The sequence below is a fragment of the Mya arenaria genome, chromosome 3 (genome assembly GCF_026914265.1).
Source record: "Mya arenaria isolate MELC-2E11 chromosome 3, ASM2691426v1".
Classification (NCBI taxonomy): Eukaryota; Metazoa; Mollusca; class Bivalvia; order Myida; family Myidae; genus Mya; species Mya arenaria.
Window position 1 is genome coordinate 40,806,435 of NC_069124.1, and position 21,799 is coordinate 40,828,233.

Sequence of the window (21,799 nt, forward strand, 5' to 3'; positions counted from 1 at the left end):
GCACGCACGGGCGCACGCACGCACGCACGCACGCACGCACACACGCACACACGCACACACACACACACACACTTATAACAAAATATGTCATGACGCGATATTTCGATGTTAAACTCAGTATCTGATCTCATAAAGGAAGCACAACAGGATGTAGACTAGGACAACTAAATGTAAAACGCCTTGGAAAAATCACGAAATAGACACATTTTCTACTATCTGGCGACAAAAGATTTCGATATGTTTTGTTTGTTTACATAAGTTCACTCGTTAAAGAAAGTTGACTTAAAGGGGCATGCTCATGTCTTGTTTTATTAAATGCACGTGTTTGTATGACGAAATAAAGTGTGACAAATCATTTTGAGAGTTAAAACTAAGATACCAAAAGCTGGAACCCTTCATCAAATGTTGATGTATGCTCAAATATCATCTTTGAAAACCATGGTGTGTAAGCTTATTTATATTCGCACTCGGGCCTTGAGATTGTTAGTCATTTTAGTTTGTTTGGAGCATAGTGCACAGACATAATGTAACCCAGGTTAGAGCTACCATGGTTCTTTAACGTATACCAGTGAATAGCACTGTCACACGGGACCTAAAAAACAAACGAGCGAGTCCCTTTAAGATGGGCTAAACTTATCTGAGAATATCATTAAAATATTGAGAAAAAAGATCAAGCTTTACTACCACCACTACCATCATAATCAATTTGATAAAACAACAGTGGATAAAGATAAGATTATCATGATTGTTGTTATTCGAAAGCCTGTCTATCTTTCCTTCTACTCCGTCGAAATAAGCATGCTATTTACTTATAAGATAAAGTTATTTCCTCATGCACTTGTTTACTATAAGATTATGACATTACACAATGTGGTAACAACGTCATTAAGAAGATGGCAACTTGGCACAAACCTCTTGGGCGATATACCGTCGATGACATCTATCGAGGCTTAAAGTCACCTCCAATAAAGCTCAGTCCGCATCTTCAAACGTTAGGTGGTGCTGAACACTCCGTCAACAGGCGGTGGGCTCTAATTAATCCGGTCATTTCTTATTAATGCACATACATATTGGCACGGTGTATAATGTTTCTTGAACGCATATTCACGTACTCGTGCCCAAGTTTCATAATATTCTTTATCGTATGACGGGGTTGTTGGAAATATTATATGTGTTGAAATTATTACTGTGAAAATAAGGTATGTTGGAATACTTTTAAATGAATTTAGTGGTCGTAGTGATATTTTGTTTAGTTGGATGGCAGTGTTGTTGGTTCTCACTTTGCCATACGTTTATTTTGTAAAATCAGCAGTCAGCCATTATTGATTTCAATCAGGTGATTCGGTATGTTAATAGAGAGGCTGGGTCATTGAACAAAATATTATCTCTTACTCTTATAAGTATGTTTTTACCAAAGTAAAAGGTTATCTTGGTTGATACATACTTATAAACTTGAAGAATTGCTTAAACACGTGTATTATTTCAGTTATAACATCGACGTATTAGTCGATTTCCAATGAAAGCCCGCAGTCGACAATTTACTGAAAGACTTCTAAGTAAAAAAAAAAAAATGTCGAAGTCTATGTTTTGCGGTTTTAAGTGCTTTTATAACAATTTTTAACAATACCATCTCAATAGCTAAATGCTATGGTTCAACTTTATTTAAATATTGTATCAGTCATGACGGTGTAAGACAATAAATACAATTAAGATTATTGAATTGTTAATTGATAATGGTACGGATGTTGATAGCAACACACAATAAGCATCCCTAATGTTTACGAAGAGCCTCGAGTCTGATTTTGACCTCAAGATTCAAAACTGCAAAAATTAGTAATAAGTCAATGTAAGTGTTAATGCATGGTTCTTTTAAACGTTAAAGTTGGAAAGTCCGACGCAGTCCGGCGCCGACTCAACGTTTAGCAGACCAAAACTATTGACATGCTTTCTTAGTGTTCAGTGCGAAATGCCACTCGAATGCCGGCGCGCATGCGTGGGGCTCTTAATAACTCAGTTTAGAAGACCAATTAAAGACTAAATAGAAATCTGTCTTTAGAAGTCTGTTGAATGGACCTTCGGTGTCAGAGCTCTCCTAAATGATAAAATATAAATCTGTGCATCGATCCCATTGGCATAGGCATGCGCCTGAACACTAAGGCACATCTTATCTATGTTGAACCTCCTTAGGCCAGATTTAAGGCTTTCCGACCGAAGAAAACCACACATTTTACGCGATCAACGATATTGCCGATTGTTTTAAATTTCCATTAATTGAACACAAGTGCATAATACATACAATAGGTTTTTTTAAGCATTTGATATCAGACAATGACGCATTCTGTGTGATTTACATGATCATCCCACTTAAATAAAGTTTGATTTCAACTCATTTTGCAGTGGAAATCTATCTAGTAACAATTCAAAACATCACAGAACGGACTTAGAAGGCTCTGGTGTCTATATTCTACATAGGATGTCAGTCGTTTAGTAGTTTTGTTTTTTTTTTTTTTTGGGGGGGGAGGGGGGGGGCGATTCGTTTGTTTCATTCAATATAGCTCGATACCTTTTCGAACTAAGGGTTGACGCTTAACATAAAATCAATAAATACAACACCGTTTAACGAATCTAATAGAGCAACAATGGTATCAATTGCTGCATAATATTATCGCTCAAACATTACGCAGTCATTTCCACAGGTTATGTGAAAAGAGTGTACAGTTGAAACCCGTTGGCTCGAAATACCAGGCGGCAAAAATACTTCGAACCTCGCAAATATCGAGCCAAGCGGGAATGCTAAAATATAGAAAATTAAAATCGTTCCTTTACCTTATGCTCGAGCCAACGAGGAAATCGACCAAAGCGATATCGAGCGAACGGCTTTCGACTGTAATATAAACGAGTTTTATTTATATCGTTTGTAATGCAGACATGCTGCTCAAAATTTCTTGTTCTCCTACTTAGACTCTGCACAATTGTAAATGAAGACGTTATTTTAAATCTCAGAAGATAGGGAACACTTATGACCACTTAAAAAGGTTCTGTTTGTCTATGACAATATACATTATAAAGACATGGCACAGTAATTCTCCAAGGTTGTAAGGGACTTCTTTGATCAGCCAGGCATAGTTGTCAGGTTTTCCATTCCAATTTGAAACGCTCAATTTGTATCAATACCAGCCAATTATTGGTTAAACGAAAACGGAAACAAAGTAAAATCAAGTTGGACACCGGCGGAAGCGCCAGGTCAGCTGTATCATCTACCAGACTACTTTTTTTAAGTTGAACGCTTTTAACAGTATTTATGAGTAAAAGGAATTTGCAAAATGTAATATCGGCAAAACAAAGTACAGTTGCAGCGCAAACTTAAGTCAATAACAGGCCACGGTTTTCAGGGGCGTAGCTAGATCAGAACTGATAGGCAGGCCCTGATTGGTATAGGTGTGGGTTGAGGGAGCATTTCCCCCCGAAAATGTATTGACTGCAGAATAGGTGAAGGTGTGTACCTTGAAATAAAAAAAACAAACAAACACACAAAGTAGCACTTAAAAAAACATAATTTAGGAAAGACTGACTTATATTCTTACTTTAATCATTTACCCATACCCCTTGCGTTTAAAATGATTGTATATATATATAAAATATTTTTGAAAGTCATTTGCAGGCCCGTGCTATGCCAGTGGATGCAAGAGGAGCAATAAAGCAATAAAACATGGCTATACACCCACAATAATATGTTCTTTTCATCGAATAAAGTAACAGCACAGAGATTACTATCTTTATGCTGTAATGTAAAGACAATCAGAACTCTTTATGCTGTAATGTAAAGACAATCAGAACTCAAAACTTTCTGAAATACAAAATTTCATGGTAATTATGTAAACGAATGGGATATTGAATCGTCCATGAGATTGTCAGTGGCGTCCCTCTTCCACATTGTCTAAACTATAATGTACCATTCGGGTCACAAGTCGCAGAAATCTGACAATAAAGTAAAAGTAGTTAATAGAGGTGACTCCTTATTCAGAAGTAAATATAGAAGTGCCGGTAGAAACACAGAGGTGCCGGTAGAAACACAGAGTTGCCTGTAAAAACAAAGAGGTGCCAGTAGAAACACAGAGGTGCCGGTAGAAACACAGAGGTGTGCTGGTAGAAATTTAGAGATAGCGGTAGAAATATTGAAGTGCGGGTAGATATAAAGAGGTGCTAGAAGAAATATACAGGTGCCGGTAGTTATGAAGAGGTGCGAGTAGAAAAATAAAGATGCGGTTGAAATATGAAGTTGCTGGTAGAAATATAGACGTGCAGGTAGATATATAGAGGTGCCTGTAGAAATATAGAGGTGCCGGTAGAAATATAGAGGTACCAGTAGAAATAAAGAGAAGACTCATAGAGGTGCCAGTAGAAATATAGAGGTGCCAGTAGAAATATAGAGGTGCAAGTAGAAATATAAAGTTGCCGGTAGAAATATAGACGTACCGGTAGAAATTTAGAGGTACCGGTCGAAACACAGAGGTGCCGGTAGAAATATTGAGGTGCCGGTAGAAATATAGGGGTAACGGTAGAAATAAAGAGGTGCACATAGAGGTGACTTCTTACTTAGTTAGATGTCTACTTCTAAATATAGACGTGTACCATTGTGTTATGGTATAACTAATACAGGCGACTTTTGGCCCAAATGGTACCTCGTATTTAACACTGATCATCTAATGGCGATACCAATTTATCTGAAAAAGAAATCCCGTGTCTGGACAGAGTAAAACTAAACAAACATTGGCATCCACGGAAAGTACTCACCAGACCTCATTAAAGAAATGGAATAAAATGTCTTGGAAATTAGTCGCAACAAATTCAAAGTTAAAGACAATCATATGTGAATTTTATGCGGAAAAGGAAAGCTAACAAGCTATAACGAGGCACGACACGCATTAAAGGGGTTCATCCACGGCAATGATGTTTTTAAAAATCTGTTAAATGAAATTACTTTACTCACGTTGATGAGCAAATGACAAACAGAAAATGAAACATAATCATACTAAAAGAATTCTATTTTCAACAGAGTTTCTAACGCTTTCGTCGAAACCGAGCACTTTCTGTCATGTTATTAAATACATGTGAACAATAGAGGTTCTTATGCAAATTATTGATGAGCTAGTTCACATTTCACACAAAATGTTTTCGATGTTTGACTCTATAAAACGTAAAAGAGATCATTTAAAACCACAATCCGTGCCTCGAGAATGGAAATATGTCTTGATTTTGTGAATGGTGATATACGTTATGTGGTAGAGTTTCTGTCGAAAGTGCACTTAAGAAAATGTCAATGTTGACCCGTTACGTCTTTTTGAGTGAATAAGTGATTTTTGTATAAAAGAAAAACAACAACCATGAAGTATAGGTAACGATCTTACAGTCATAATATCTTTTGTTAATTTATAAAAAGCAGATTTTAGTGTCGGGTTCATATTTCAAAAACTACCCATCTGGTAGGTGAAAAGGCAAAATCTTCGTAATTCAAACTCGTTCGTATGTATACACCTGGGATGATATTCAATATTCAACTTAAGCTTATCTTATGGCCAAACATCATTTACTCCATTCACTGTATAAATCAGTTATTAAAGAATATTAATCCGATTAGCTACATCTTTCTTAGATCCAATGAAGACCAGTATTGAATACCAGCCCAGGGCCTCGGTAACCGACCGTGTAAAACTTAAAAGACAACACAAAACACCTGAAATATCATTATTCGGACTCACAAACACAATTCTTCCAGTCAGATAACTCTGTACATAGAATCAATATGGTGAGGCTTAAAGAAGGTAAAGACACAGACATTACTATTACGGAGGAAAAGGGCACAGTGATATGGTTGGAATGTCTTGGGCGTTAGGTATAAAAAAAAACAACAGTTTTTAAAAATCAAAATTTAACAACTGAAGGAAATCTGCATAAATGAAGCTTAAAAGTAATGGAACTAGTTAAAAAGTAAATAATGTACGTTGAGGAGGGTCAAATGTTATGATTGATCGACGAATGGTTATGTGTTGTTTTTTTAACTTTTAAAACCAAGCGTGTTAAGGACATCTTATCAAAAGTGATATGCCTGTTGTTTTTTCTCTCGGCATCTGTCTAATGTGTATATTTTGACATTGTAACCAGGCACGCTAATCGAAGAACCATGTTGGTATGGCCTAATCTCATAATAATCAACATTAATTTAAGTTCATGACTTTATTTCCCATCCAAGAGATGCAATAGTCTGCACTTTTGATCCAACAAATCTTAACGCATACATTTTTGGTTGCCCTTACTGATTGGGGATAATTGTTTGTTACAGTGTAAGATCGTAATATATATACCCAGTAAGCACCAAGATCTATATTTAACGAGTGGCGTGGAAAAGTTCATATGCCTAAAAAGAATATATAAAATGACAGTTCATTGCGATTTCTCAGAAAAACGCGCATAATTGTATGCGAAAAAAAACTCGTCTTAGAAATTGTGTCCCAGCCCTTTGCACGCTGGCATTTGAATTGGAACTGAGAGCGGGCTAAAAAATAAAAACAGTGACAAAATATCAAATTGATATTGACACTGATTAAGTCAGTAAAATCTCAATAATCCACCGGAAGACATAATATAAAACCCTTAAATTGTATTTCCATGTTTATTTTTATTTTAATGTCCCAATATAAAAGATGATGTTCTTACCATACCAGTATACAATAGCATACCCCAGATCAATAAAGTCCGGTTCAAACTTCGCTATCAATCTTGAGGACATGATATATTTTCCTCGAAGTCATTGAATCGTAAAGATATTGCTCTCTTATCACTTCTACCGACTAAAAAGTGATTACTTGTCTGCTTCTTGGCGCCCCCTCCCCTAGTTTCATCACACAATTATACATAAGGCCACGACAACTCCCTTACAATTTAGCGTCATCTTACGGCTAGGTTTTTGTTCGTCTTCGATACCAATTTTTGTTTAGAGCTTAATAACTTCCTTCACGGAGTGTATGAAATAATAAAACAAGCTACGAGGAGTATAATTAGTATGCTCCCTTTTGAAAAAGGGGCATGTTGGTCGATCATTCGACATAAACTCAAGAACAGTTTGACCTAAGACCATCGTATAAGAAACCATAAAACGTGTATATCTCGGAAAAGCAAACCAGCAAAATGTAAAACACAGGGGTAAGCATATCTTATTTTATAATGAAATCGTTTCCTTAAAGCTGCACTCTCAAAAATTGACAGTTTTTACTTTTATTTTTTTTTTGTCTCAGAATCAGCTCATTCTGGCACCAATGCCTTCAATTCATTCATATAAGATAACTCACACTATAATAGATCTCAATTATCTGGTAAACTATCGAAATTTTAAATTTTCTTGAAGCTTAAGTAACGCTTTATGCCAAAAAATATAAATTTTTGTCAGCTGTCTTAAATCACTGGTTTCCAGACATATACACACAATTGCCTCATTCCAAGACCAAAAAAAAAAAAAAAGTTGACAAAACATTCAATCTGTGAGAGTGCAGCTTTAAATATGGACTAAATTCAATAGAAATGTAGCGTATCTGCAATGTATCACAATTCACAACTAACTATTTCCTTTTCGAGCATTATGTAACAAACATAATGTGCCTTCTATTGATCATATTCATTTATATTCTGTTGTATATATGGTTAACGTTGTGTTTGGTCCTCATGGGTCTAACGTATAGCTTATTGGATTTGAAATACATCATTCTAAATTTACACAATCTAACATGACCGAGTCACTTTTCCATGTGCCTGCTGTATACAGTTTATAACATGTGAAATAAGTTGAAATAAGCGTTATTTGCTTGTTTGTTTTCGACTATGTCTTTACCCTTGCCTGGTAGATAAGTTTTGAAAGTGGTATCGAACACTTAAACACATACACCAGTTTGCGTGGCCTAGCGACACGGCAGACACTGGGAACCAACTACCAGTAGCTGTACTGGTGTTTTTCAATTGACAGATCGTTCATTTTCATTGCGTTGATGAGCGTCTGTGCTGGTCGAAACTTGGCTATCATTCTACTTGTACGTCTTGCGGGCTGTTCAATGCCACGGCGGCGTGTACATCGTGAATGAGTCTGCCTTTCTCTTAAAGAATCACTTTATATAGCGTGCAGATGTTAAGTTTCATCATTATTGGTTTCCCTTTGAAAGACTACGATGATTGCCTCGGTGGACGAGGTGCTTCCTCTTGGAATGCATTCCTTCCAAATTATGTTTTGCCTGCACAGGAACTATCAACTTAATTAACATTATTTTTTTATTTTTTTATTTTTTTCTTATATTGATATGCTTGTATCTGGAAAAAAATATGGAGTATAGACAAACATACGGCAGATCTGCAATAGTGACTGCATATGACAAATGAGGATTATGTTTGGATACAGGTAGGATAATAACTTATGTTTTGTCGAGTTGAAACACCCTAACTCAGGCAGTATAAGCGAATTGAACACGCAGTTAATACGCCATACAGGACACAAGGTGCTCTTAAACGTTGTTTTTGTGATAATGGTATACATTTTTTTTATTTTATCATATTATCATTTAAACATTTCTAAGATTTATATATATTTGAATATAATGACATTGTTAAATTTCATTTTCTTAAATCTTGAATTCATGCAGTTGGATGTGAACGGTCGTTGTATGAGGAAGATAACTTTTAAGATGTATTTAAAGAAGAGTAATGGGACTTGGTAGTCATTTGCTGTTGACCACGTGCCTGTTTTCCAAGAAAAGGGACGAAACATTACAATAACATTGATGACGCCGTATGAAATCATTAACCTTGCCGGTTACTGAAAAATCCCTCAAGATAATCAAATAAAACTAAACACCGACATGCTTCCAGAGATAGTATGCACATTTATAGCAAAGCCGATAACTATATATTTGGCGTTAAAAATATCGAGTTTTCCCCTGGTTCGACTGAAAAATAACAACAAACGATCTTTTACGTTCGTTTCGCGGCGCTCTTGTCATCGTTCACAAGCTGTCAGTTATGGTTGAAAGTCATCGTTCACAAGCTGTCAGTTATGGTTGAAAGTCATCGTTCACAAGCTGTCAGTTATGGTTGAAAGTCATCGTTCACAAGCTGTCAGTTATGGTTGATAGTCATCGTTCACAAGCTGTCAGTTATGGTTGAAAGTCATCGTTCACAAGCTGTCAGTTATGGTTGAAAGTCAAAGGTTTGCACGACGTCATAAAAGACACCGCTAGCAACGGCGATACCAAGGGATATTACACTACCATATAAACATTACGTTGTCTTGTTTAATTGAAAACGCTGTGACGCTTCATCAACTCTAACTATTTTCTTAGAACATCACCAAACTTGGCATAAAGCTATCCGTATTCAAGAAAATTCAAGTTTTTGTTATTGTTTACTCATCAAACTCTCCATAGCAATCTATTGATTGTTATTTCAAGAGCAGCTCGACAATCACTCTTTGAAAACAAACGCCATTCTTTCATTTACTCAACAACTAAATGTCATTAAACGAATTGAAAAGCGCTTGGAATTTTCTTGAATCGAATGGATCCCTCCTTGGACATGTTTATTTATTCATGACGGGCAGATGAAATGGATGCTCAAGATACAAGACACAAAAGGAAATACAAGAAATACAATCTGCAAGAATAATTATTTAACGTTGGATATGCATCAACTAATTACTAGCTGGCAGAGCTATGTTCCAACAAACAAAAGAAAACTTAAAAAACAACAACAGCAAGAAATCGTCTGTCTAATTTAAAAAAATATTTCTGGTTTGTCATTTTAATTCGAGGCATATCTGATAATTAAACCAATATCATATATAATGGTATTTAGTCGTGTTCATATAATGTCGTAGTGAAAATATAACAGTCTGACACTTATATAAACATCAACGACTCCAGAAGTGGTAAGAATCACCTGACGTTATTAAGTTGCAGACGAGATACATGTTAACGGAAAAGTATTTTCTATACGCCATCATATAAGATAGAGAATCACTGCTGGAAACAAAGTTTGAATCATGTGAGCTAATAAGGTTATTAATTTAAGTTATTAGTAAGGTTTTGATCCGGGAAGTTGTATTCGACTCGAGTGTTTTTTTCAGATTCGGATTTTACGAGGCATTAGCCGAACGAAATCAAAATCTGCAGAAAATCAATGCTGTTTGATTTTGATCAAAAGAGTCAAATGAGTTTTACTCTCACCATTGCATACCCCCACCCAGCAATGCATCTGAAAACACTTATATTATTATAACTATTTTACTCTTTGGTACCGAAATTGCCGAAAAACTCACTTAAATTATAAAACAAATCTGAATTTAGTTGGGTGAGAACCCTCACCGGTACATGTGGTACAGTATTTTTTTTTAGAAAATTGACAGCAAAACCTTACGCCCACAAGGACTCATACACAAACACAAGGATAACGTAACCATAAAGCTTAATTTTGTTGAATCGCGTAAGTAACGCTACTCAAAATCTTGGACTTCGAAGACAATATTTGAACATTTGTTGAAGGGTTCCGGCCGTCAGTATCTTAGTTTTAACACACCTTATGATTTGCCACACTTTATTTCGTCATTTAAAAAAGTGCATTTCAAAACATAAAAACATGAGTGAGTCTCTTTCAAACGTTCTATCTAGACTTAGTACCAACGCTGGCCACCAAGAAGCCTCGGTAAACTCTTATTTAAATTTCTTTATCTGTAAGGCTATCATAATGATTTAATCAAACATTTTCATGACTGTAAATCCCTCTGTTTTCATGGAAGAGCTTAAGAGCCCACGCGTTATTCCCATGGCATTTACAAACCCGCAAATGACTCTGGTGTGTGGAAATTGACTGGCTTACGTTGAATCACGGTGGAATTTGGTCGCAAATGATATTTGTTCCTTTTTTCTCTTTTCGTCATTGGTTTCATCTGACGACAATCTTCTACATGTATATTTAACCAAAAACTACGTTGAATGTTAAAATACATGCCGTCACCCATCGAAAACAACCTCGACTGAATGCAGGTACTTCAGTGGAAGTAGTTCGTAAAATTTAAAATAATAGTTATAATTCATTGTAAAGTTTTGAATGTGTATTTTTTATAAATAAATTTGGAAATATCTACGCGATCTGCTTGCAGCGTAGTTAAACTGTACATATTTCTGAAATAAATCGTCTATATACATCCGAGGTTATTTTCGATGGAAAAGGGCCGAGGTATTCCGAATGACGGTCACCATCAGTGAGATACATCGAACACGCAGAAACTTATTTTAATGCCATACCAAATCGTTTCTATGTTAAGCTTCTGCGAACGGATAGGTTTATGGCTCCCCGGTCGAAAACAACAACAACAACAACAACAACACATTTTATATGATCAACGATCTTGCTGAACATGTTTAATTTCCTTTTACTATAATATTGAGTACAGAACACAAGTGTCAACAACATGCTTCACACTTTGTACTAGCATTCTCTGCATTTGATATCAGAAAATGATGCATTTTTGTGATTCCCATCACGCTTAGATACAAGATTTGGACATCTATCTAAGGGACTAAGAAGCCTCTAGTGTTAGATACAAGGTTTGGACATCTATCTAAGGGACTGATTCTCATCACGCTTAGATACAAGATTTGGATATCTATCTAAGGGACTAAGAAGCCTCTAGTGTTAGATATAAGATTTGGACATCTATCTAAGGGACTGATTCCCATCACGCTTAGATACAAGATTTGGATATCTATCTAAGGGACTAAGAAGCCTCTAGTGTTAGATATAAGATTTGGACATCTATCTAAGGGACTGATTCCCATCACGCTTAGATACAAGATTTGGACATCTATCTAAGGGACTAAGAAGCCTCTAGTGTTAGATACAAGGTTTGGACATCTATCTAAGGGACTGATTCCCATCACGCTTAGATACAAGATTTGGACATCTATCTAAGGGACTAAGAAGCCTCTAGTGTTAGATATAAGATTTGGACATCTATCTAAGGGACTGATTCCCATCACGCTTAGATACAAGATTTGGACATCTATCTAAGGGACTAAGAAGCCTCTAGTGTTAGATATAAGATTTGGACATCTATCTAAGGGACTGATTCCCATCACGCTTAGATACAAGATTTGGACATCTATCTAAGGGACTAATAAGAAGCCTCTAGTGTTAGATATAAGATTTGGACATCTATCTAAGGGACTGATTCCCAGCACGCTTAGATACAAGATTTGGACATCTATCTAAGGGACTAAGAAGCCTCTAGTGTTAGATATAAGATTTGGACATCTATCTAAGGGACTAAGAAGCCTCTAGTGTCACTGTTTCAGTATCCGTTTTTTACGTCGGTTCGTTTTTATTTCAGGATAACTAGATAGGTTTCCTTACTAAGGCTAAACATAAAAACTCCCAGACACTTTGGTGTGGCCTAAGTGAATGTCACTAAATCAAATAATCCAGATTGAAACAATCTTATGTTTAGAATATAATCATCAAAACAGTCAGCGTTCATTTATATCATTTGTCGTCCGGATACTACAGCATTGCATCGCTTAAATTCCACGATATCACCAGTTTTAGTACTTTCTTTAAAGCTGCACTCCCAAAGATTGAACGTTTTGACAACTTTTTTTATATCTTGTGATAGAACAAGCCATTTGTGTGAAAATGCATGAAAACCCGGGATATCAGACTGCTGCCAAAAATCACATCGCAGATTTTCATATTTATATTCTTAAAGCGTTAGTAACGTTTTTAGCCATAACACATTAATATTTCGAACGGAAATATGAAAAACTGCGATCTGATCTTTTGTCAGCATTGTTATATCATTGTTTTCCAGATATTGATACATAAAATGGTTCATTCTAATACAGAAGTTGTCAAATCAGTTATTCTGTAAGAATGCAGCTTTAAAGTAGACAATTTGCACGCATTGATCGTGGCACATTCAAAAGTAAAACTACCTTAAAAAAGCCACATTTAACCCGAAATATATTTCACCTTCATTATTTTGACCCTTTTAACCGCAGGAGTTTCTTTCATCAAGACTGCGTTTTTGTTAAAATCAATGCAAGCAGAACCCCTGAGTTGTGAAAAGTAAATAAGCTTATTTAACAAGACATTCAACATTATTTGATATCGTTTTGAACATCTCATTTCAATGTTTTTAAGCTGTAAGCAATACACATATGGCAATATATTATCAACGGTGTCATATTAACTTTCTTTCCTATTAACAGGTAAAATGATGAGATGGATCTGCAGTGTTTTGGTCACCTTGGTAGCCACGTGCTGTATGTCTCGAGCCGCACGTGTGACGACGTTGAATGGTGACGTAGAAGGATTTACTGCCAATGTCGACGGTGAAGATGTGGATATATATCTTGGAATTCCTTTCGCTATGCCACCGATTGGTGACCTCCGATTTAGGTAAGCAGAACATTAACATTAAATATTGTGCACCGCGCTTTCCATTAGTTTTGGCGGTCAATGTAATAAACACAACGATTGAACACAATTTAAACTAATAAAACAACTTGTTGGTGGTTCAGAAGAATATCATGTAAATATTATTCAGTTTATGCGCTAACTACTACATTGTTTTGTTTATCCTTAGAGCTCCGTTGCCAGTGCAGAATTGGACTGGTGTATTTGAGGCCAAGACTCAGCCTAACTCTTGCATGCAACTACCCGATGGACTTATACCAGGTTTTCTTGGCGTAGAAATGTGGAATGCAAACACTCCAGTGAGCGAGGACTGCCTGTACCTCAACCTATTTGTTCCTCGAACAAACAGTATCAACCCTAGCCCGACTCTGTTTTGGATTTACGGAGGGTCGTACGTATACGGGAGCGCTACTCTCGATATTTACGATGGACGGTATCTTGCAGCAAAGGAATCTGTTATTGTAGCAACCGTTCAGTACCGGATGGGCGTTCAGGGATTTCTGTACACCGGAACAGACGACGCGCCTGGAAATATGGGCATTTTAGATCAGCAAATTGCTTTAATGTGGCTACATGACAATATTGATGGGTTTGGAGGTGACGGTAGCAACATAACATTGTTTGGTGAGAGTGCGGGCGCAGCTAGTGTAAGCCATCACCTGTTTGCCCCGTCGTCGTGGCCTTATTTCAACAACGCGATTATGCTCAGCTCTACGTCACTGAGCGACTGGTCAGTGCGACCGAAAAAGGAAATGCTTTCAAAAACAAAAGAGTTGGCAAGATTGGTTCATTGTGATGACGCTGATATGAGTGATCTTGTTAAGTGCCTTCGAAATGTCAGCGCGGACGAGCTTGAGAATATGCAGTGGTCCTCTAGCTTAAATAACTCTTATGTAGGTACATTTCTACCAACGGTCGATGGTGTTTTTCTACCCGAAGCTCCACAATCAGCAATGAACTCAGGGAGAATGAAAACAGCTGATATTATGCTTGGGGTCGCTAAAGATGAGGGAGAATTCTTTTTGCTCTATTTTTTCCAAGACGTGTTCCCGACATCAAAGATCGACAACCCGGATCCGCTGAATCGCTCTCAATTTCTGGATACAATGTGCAAAATAGCCAACTGCGAGAATGAGATGGAGAGGGATGCTATATTGTACATCTATGAGCTGTCTACCATTCCGTCCACGCGTGGCAGCTACAGGGATATTCTTGACGATATACGTAAGGAAGATGTTTTCTCATCAAAGGGCTAGACACAAGATGGTTCAAAAATCGGCAAATTCAGTATTTCCTAAAAAACAAGCATAGAATTGTCAATGTGAGATAGTAGGAGACTGAGTATACATCACTTTACATGGTTTGAATAAGAAACCCTACACTCTTGTTGCTGTCTCATCTGTGTTTCCTCGTAAAAATAGTGCATAATGGTTTCCCAGTTTAAATCATATCTTTTTATTAGTACAGATAAATATACCAACGCCATTTTCAAACTCACTGGGATTTACCTGGTAGACAACCCCAGTAAATTTCGAATAGGAAAACTGCGCAAAAACTGCGAAAGATGCATGTGCCGTAAGCGATGTCATACATAATGAACCATACACCAGTAACTAAGATTCAAGCGTTGTTCACAACGATGTCAAGTTCATTAAGTTTTTGACATTTGTCTCTTTTTCTCGCATAAATACCATCTGGTGTCTAGCTCCTTAAAGTATCAAGCTAAAATTGCTTTTACAAGCTATGTTTATTAATAAGTAAATGTTTAAGGAAGTATATTAATACTTATATTCAAATCTAACTTAAAATGTTTTATATCGTTAATCTAAGCATTATACATGAACTTTATTTAGATCGGATGCGCATAGCAGTTTTCAAATGCTTTCAACAGAAGGTGCTGATTAATATATTCACGGTAGTTTAAGTTATATCATGAAGTGCATCAGGTTCTATTTCTATCTGAAATGTATACGCAATGTAAACATTTTTTGCATAACATAACCGTCTCCGTGGCCTAGTGGATAAGCGTCCGCCTACGGAGCGGGAGGTCGTGGGTTCGATCCCTGGCCGCGTCATACCAAAAGACGTTAAAAGTTGGTACAAGTAGCTCCCTTGCCTGGCGCTTGGCATTTAAAGGGTAATGCTTGGAAAAGTGGTGTACTCAGTACTGGTTTAACCCAGGAAAGTTGTACCCCGTGTATCGGTGCTTTACACCGAGCACGTAAAAGAACCAAGGGGTCTCTTCGAAAAAGAGCTAGGGTCTCGCACCCGGACTTCCTTGTATCCCACCACTGTCTCTTCAGCGTGCTGTCCCTTCAGCAAAAACAAAGGACCCCGTTGGAAATAAGTGCTTGCACTTTCACGGGTTATCCTTGATCGCAAGGTCTAAAGAAATACACATACACAACATTCAAGTTAATTCATTCAAGGTATGATTCTGATATCATTAGGCATGTAATTTGAGTGTATTTTATAAATATGTATACAGGTATGTGATAAATATAATAATGTCATAGGGTCATTTAGAAAGCAATCTCTCACTAATCAAATAGTGTGAGCCTATGTTGAATTATCTAAAGTATATTATTTTATTGTTATATTATTATTGTAATTTCGTTATAATAACATAGTATTGAATATGCAATGTATGAATTAAATATGTATTTATACTGCAGCATATCTTTTTTGTAAATTCCTATTATAAGAATGATTTCATACATGTATGCATGTCTATATGTGTTGTCGTATTGTGCCATATTTTGCCACATGGATCTCTGACCTTTTGGTATATGATTATTCTGTTTTATTCTATTTTGAGTATGTTTTTCAGTTGGTGACATCTTCTTCAAGTGCCCAGTGAAGGCACTCGCCGATGGTTACGTGGCTCACAATAAAGGAAACGTTTACACGTACTCGTTTGAATACCGTCACAGTGCAAACCCTTGGCCTGCTTGGATGGGGACACTGCATGGATATGAGATTGAACTGATGTTCGGGCAACCTTTCGGTTACGGTGGACCTTTCACTTACAACGAAACTGATAGGAGCGTTAGCCGTCAGGCTATGAAATACATTTCGGAATTTGCAAATAGCGGGTAATTTTAAAGCTACTTGAGTTTGTCTTTTTAAATATAAACGGCGACAATAATACGTTAGTTCATCAATCATTGGTTACCTTCCATATTTATAGTTTTTGAAGTTTATGATTTCAAAAAACAGACTGAACATGCTGGATCCTCTTGATCTACTCTTTTGTTCACATTTTCACCAATTTATTTTTTCTTATATGAAACGTCACTTATTTTCTAACGTTTATGATGTTTCACAAGTGGAGCTTTCTCTCCATATATGGTTTAGTGGGTCACGGATGACTAGACTCAGTGATATCCTGCGTGCAATATTGACTATTGAATGTAAAGGAAATTTTGTTATTGGTGTCTTATGCATTAGTTAATTGTAACCACACCCCCAGGTCCGGAGAATAGCGGGGACTTTGACTTTCGGTCCAGCCAAGCCCGGGTAATGTCCTGCGCCCTGTGGGGACGAACTGCAGGTTAAATCCCTGTCAAATGCCTCCGCACCCCTAGTTACCCTAAGTAAAGACCTTTCCCCGCTATATTTGTCGCGAAGACAAAACTACCGAATTCACCCGGCACTGCGGGGCCATCTGGAAGCTAAAATCACGGCCCATTTCCTTTACTATCCCCGGTATACCCCGAACCTGGGGGGCCGTGGTTACAATTGACTGGTGCATAACCTATATATATCTTAATAAGCCAGTTGTCTGGTAAGACATAAAGTCTACGTAAACTCGAAGGAATATTTTGTAGGAGTATAATATTTCTGTGAACGTATGTCCATGTACTTGTGCCCGGACGTAAACCAGCTTATGTTTTTATTCTCGTATAGGAGTTTAGCCGGATTCAGCTCTGAATGGCCAGAATACACCTCACAATCCGAGGAGCACATCGTTTTTACTGGAGATGGTGACACAGTCGTGACGAAAGGCTTCAAAACGAAGGAATGCTCATTCTGGAAGTACCTCATGCCGAAACTCAAGGAGATGGTCGAAAAAAATCACAGTGAGAAAATAATATTTTCAAACATTTGTAATTTTACATGTACTTAGATTTTAGTTTAAAGTCCCAGTATGTTTTAGTGTTGTAAACTTAATTTTGGTATGTTTATCCAAATGACGTCTCTTAACATTTTTGACATTAAGGGATTTGTTTAAATTTGAATTATATTTCTAGGGCGAATGAAATGCAGATTTACAATTTAAGAATAACTACATACGTTTCGCGTTCCTGTATAGTCAGTTGCATATTTTAGAATTGTTCAGCTGACCATTTGTTTGTTGACGTATATGTCTATATGTTGGAGGGTGTTTTATTTGTTGTTGTGTATTATTCTCTACAGAAGATCCACTCCAGGACATATTTAATGACCATAAAGAGTAATTCTAAAGTGAGTTAGAGTTACTGCGTGAAACGCATGGCTACGACCTTAATAACTCATATTTATAGCTGCGTTGTTATTTCAGCTTGGTTGCTTCTGTTGTTTTTCGTATATGGATGTTGCGTTTTCATGTTTTGTGTTGCTTCTGTTCTGAATGAAATTTCATTGGATACAAATATCGTTTTCTTTTCGATTTACATAATGTTATTCTATTTTGATAACAAACTGCATCTTGTAAATAAACTCTATGCGAATTTAAGAATTAATGTCCGCATCATTTCGCGATTAGCCTGTACGATACGGACTGGCGTCCAAGATGCTCGCTGTCGATTGCCAATTCCGTACAAATGTTATGTTTGCAATGTCAACTATTCTAACACAATATTTTTCCTTTGAAGCTATGAGTGACGCATTTCGCTCAGTTAAAATTGTATTTAGAATGAAACGTCATTGCAGTGTGCCTAATACGCCTTAGGAAGTGATCGCTGTTTTTGTGTGGATTTAAAAGAAATCGTTATAAGCATTTTCTTACGTATCTTTATTAACCAACCGAATTAAACATGTATCCGTTATGGATGATGCATTTCATGTTAAAATATAAAACAAGTTTCTTTTTTCAAACTTTTACAACGCACGTTAATTTTCCCGAACTTTGCCTTTCTAAATGCAATCTGTCTTCAGCCTCTATATTGTCTCATGTTTTTCGTTCTTTGAACTATTTTAACGTTGTCAATAATACGCCAGAAACATGCCTTTTTAACAAGCACCATTTTGTTTTCTTTTGCAGGTACGCCATCGACAACAAACACAGCCTCCTCGTGTAATAGACAGTTCTTTATCACTTATATTACTTCTTTTATTCTTCTCTTGTGTTTTAGTTTGAAGAATCATTAGTGAAACTGTTTTGTAGATTCATACTTCATAGAACCATTAGGCATACCATTCGAGTCACGAGGTGTATATACGTAGAAAACTATCTCAGCATGTATTATAGCTGCAGGTGCACATCAGTTAAAAGGCTAATGCATTATTACTTAAACATAAGAATACAACTTACATTTTAAGCCAATAATTTGACAGATGGGTAATCATTAATTCTTTAATTAAATCATTAAGATTTTACAACTTGCGCGGGTGTTTAAAGATCCGCCTACTATATTAAAGTCATCCGATACACGGCTATGCTCACTCCGCATTTTCCTTATCAATAAGAAGTTTCTTAATGTAACTAATACTCAGCCAATGGTTACATAAGAGTCTATTGGGTACAAAGAAGTCAGAGCAATACGTTGTTTACACTTCGAAAAACACACACACAAAGCAACAAAACAACTTAAACATTTGTTTTGTGATATTTCAAAAACTGAGAGATAATGATATATATTTGGAATGCCGTATTTGAACATAAACCAAACTTTGGGGCCTTGTTCTTTTGAAAAATAACAAACAGAGGCAAGACATGAAAATTAAATTTTGCATTTTCCAATTGCATTAAACGTTACAGTAACCGACGCAGTTGATAATGAGATGTATTTGCATTTTCTAAATTTGTATATTTCGATTATAATCATCACGTTTAATGTGTTTGTTTTGTACATAGGTACTGTTGACCTTGTTTTACAAATGCCATATTTCTGAATAAATATTGATTAATACAGCTATACGTCTTGAATTGAATTTATTTGCAGATTGTATATTTCATATCGACAAAATGTCGTTTCAAACGACTTTATCCTTGTCGTATTCTCACATTCAACCGACCGACCAGTCAAATAATTATTTGTCATTTCAGACATGATATATTTTTAGAATGCGTTCTCCTTAAATCCTTTCTTAAGTTCAAGTGTGAATATAGGATCATTATTGTCAAATCGTCACAATGTATTATACATAGGAAGTCAATCAAGGTTTCGTGTGATCTTTCTTTATCGTCTCAGTGTCATGGGTATGCAAGGTTAAGTTTACATACCTCACGTAAATTTCATAGCTTGCGATAAGTTGCACGTCTTACTTAGAACGATTGGCTTGCAATGATTTGAAATGTCCCGTCCGTACTTGTCCATAGATCTCATTGTTCAAATGTCCCTGCCGTCGTATTTCAGTAGGTTACCATACCCACAATGAGTTCAAATGTCCCTGCCGTCGTATTTCAGTAGGTAACCATGCTCACAATGAGTTCAAACGACCCTGCCGTCGTATTTTAGTAGGTTACCATGCTCACAATGAGTTCAAATGTCCATGCCGTCGTATTCCAGTAGGTTACCATGCTCACAATGAGTTCAAATGTCCCTGCCATCGTATTTCAGTAGGTGACCATGCTCACAATGAGTTCAAATGTCCCTGCCGTCGTATTTTAGTAGGTTACCATGCTCACAATGAGTTCAAATGTCCATGCCGTCGTATTCCAGTAGGTAACCATGCTCACAATGAGTTCAAATGTCCATGCCGTCGTATTTCAGTAGGTTACCATGCTCACAATGAGTTCAAATGTCCCTGCCGTCGTATTCCAGTAGGTAACCATGCTCACAATGAGTTCAAATGACCCTGCTGTCGTATTTCAGTAGGTTACCATACTCACAATGAGTTCAAATGTCCCTGCCGTCATATTTCAGTAGGTTACCATGCTCACAACGATTTCAAATGTCCCTGCCGTCGTATTTTAGTAGGTTACCATGCTCACAATGAGTTCAAATGTCCATGCCGTCGTATTCCAGTAGGTAACCATGCTCACAATGAGTTCAAATGACCCTGCCGTCGTATTTCAGTAGGTTACCATACTCACAATGAGTTCAAACGTCCCTGCCGTCATATTTCAGTAGGTTACCATGCTCACAATCAATTCAAATGTCCATGCCGTCGTATTCCAGTAGGTAACCATGCTCACAATGAGTTCAAATGTCCGAACGTCCCTGTCGTGGTATTTAAGTAGGTTACCATGCTTAAAATGACTTCAAACGTCCCTGTCGTGGTATTTAAGTACGTTGCCAAGCCCACAATGAGTTCAAACGTCCCTGTCGTGGTATTAAAGTACGTTGCCAAGCCGTCGTATTTAAGTAGGTTACCATGCTCACAATGAGTTCAAACGTCCCTGCCGTGGTATTTAAGAACGTTGCCAAGCCGTCTTATTTAAGTAGGTTACCATGCTCACAATGAGTTCAAATGTCCGAACGTCCCTGCCGTCGTATTTTAGTAGGTTACCATACTCACAATGAGTTCAAACGTCCCTGCCGTCGTATTTCAGTAGGTTACCATACTCACAATGAGTTCAAACGTCCCTGCCTTCGTATTTCAGTAGGTTACCATGCTCACAACCAATTAAAATGTCCATGCCGTGGTATTCCAGTAGGTAACCATGCTCACAATGAGTTCAAATGTCCGAACGTCCCTGTCGTGGTATTTAAGTAGGTTACCATGCTTAAAATGACTTCAAACGTCCCTGTCGTGGTATTTAAGTACGTTGCCAAGCCCACAATGAGTTCAAACGTCCCTGTCGTGGTATTAAAGTACGTTGCCAAGCCGTCGTATTTAAGTAGGTTACCATGCTCACAATGAGTTCAAACGTCCCTGCCGTGGTATTTAAGTACGTTGCCAAGCCGTCTTATTTAAGTAGGTTATCATGCTCGCAATGAGTTCAAATGTCCCTGTCGTGGTATTTAAGTACGTTGCCAAGCCGTCGTATTTAAGTAGGTTACCATGCTCACAATGAGTTCAAACGTCCCTGCCGTGGTATTTAAGTACTTTGCCATGCTCAAAATGACTTCAAACGTCCATGTCGTGGTATTTAAGTACGTTGCCAAGCCGTCGTATTTAAGAAGGTTACCATGCTCACAATGAG

The 21,799-nt window shown here is 37.1% G+C and overlaps 1 protein-coding gene across 2 annotated transcripts; it reads left to right on the plus strand.

Moving 5' to 3' along the window:
* Nucleotides 1-1,051: 1,051 nt before the first annotated feature.
* On the plus strand, nucleotides 1,052-19,623 carry LOC128226741 (cholinesterase 1-like). 2 transcript variants are annotated; one of them, XM_052936767.1, is made up of 7 exons: nucleotides 1,052-1,199; nucleotides 13,299-13,488; nucleotides 13,676-14,730; nucleotides 16,337-16,601; nucleotides 17,416-17,588; nucleotides 17,926-17,973; nucleotides 18,752-19,623. In XM_052936767.1, the coding sequence occupies exons 2-6, from the start codon at nucleotides 13,304-13,306 to the stop codon at nucleotides 17,964-17,966; spliced, it is 1,719 nt and encodes a 572-aa protein (XP_052792727.1). In that variant the 5' UTR covers nucleotides 1,052-1,199; nucleotides 13,299-13,303; the 3' UTR covers nucleotides 17,967-17,973; nucleotides 18,752-19,623. The 2 variants fall into 2 exon arrangements, with proteins under 2 accessions (XP_052792727.1, XP_052792726.1); XM_052936766.1 differs by lacking the exon at nucleotides 17,926-17,973.
* The last annotated feature ends 2,176 nt before the right edge of the window (nucleotides 19,624-21,799 follow it).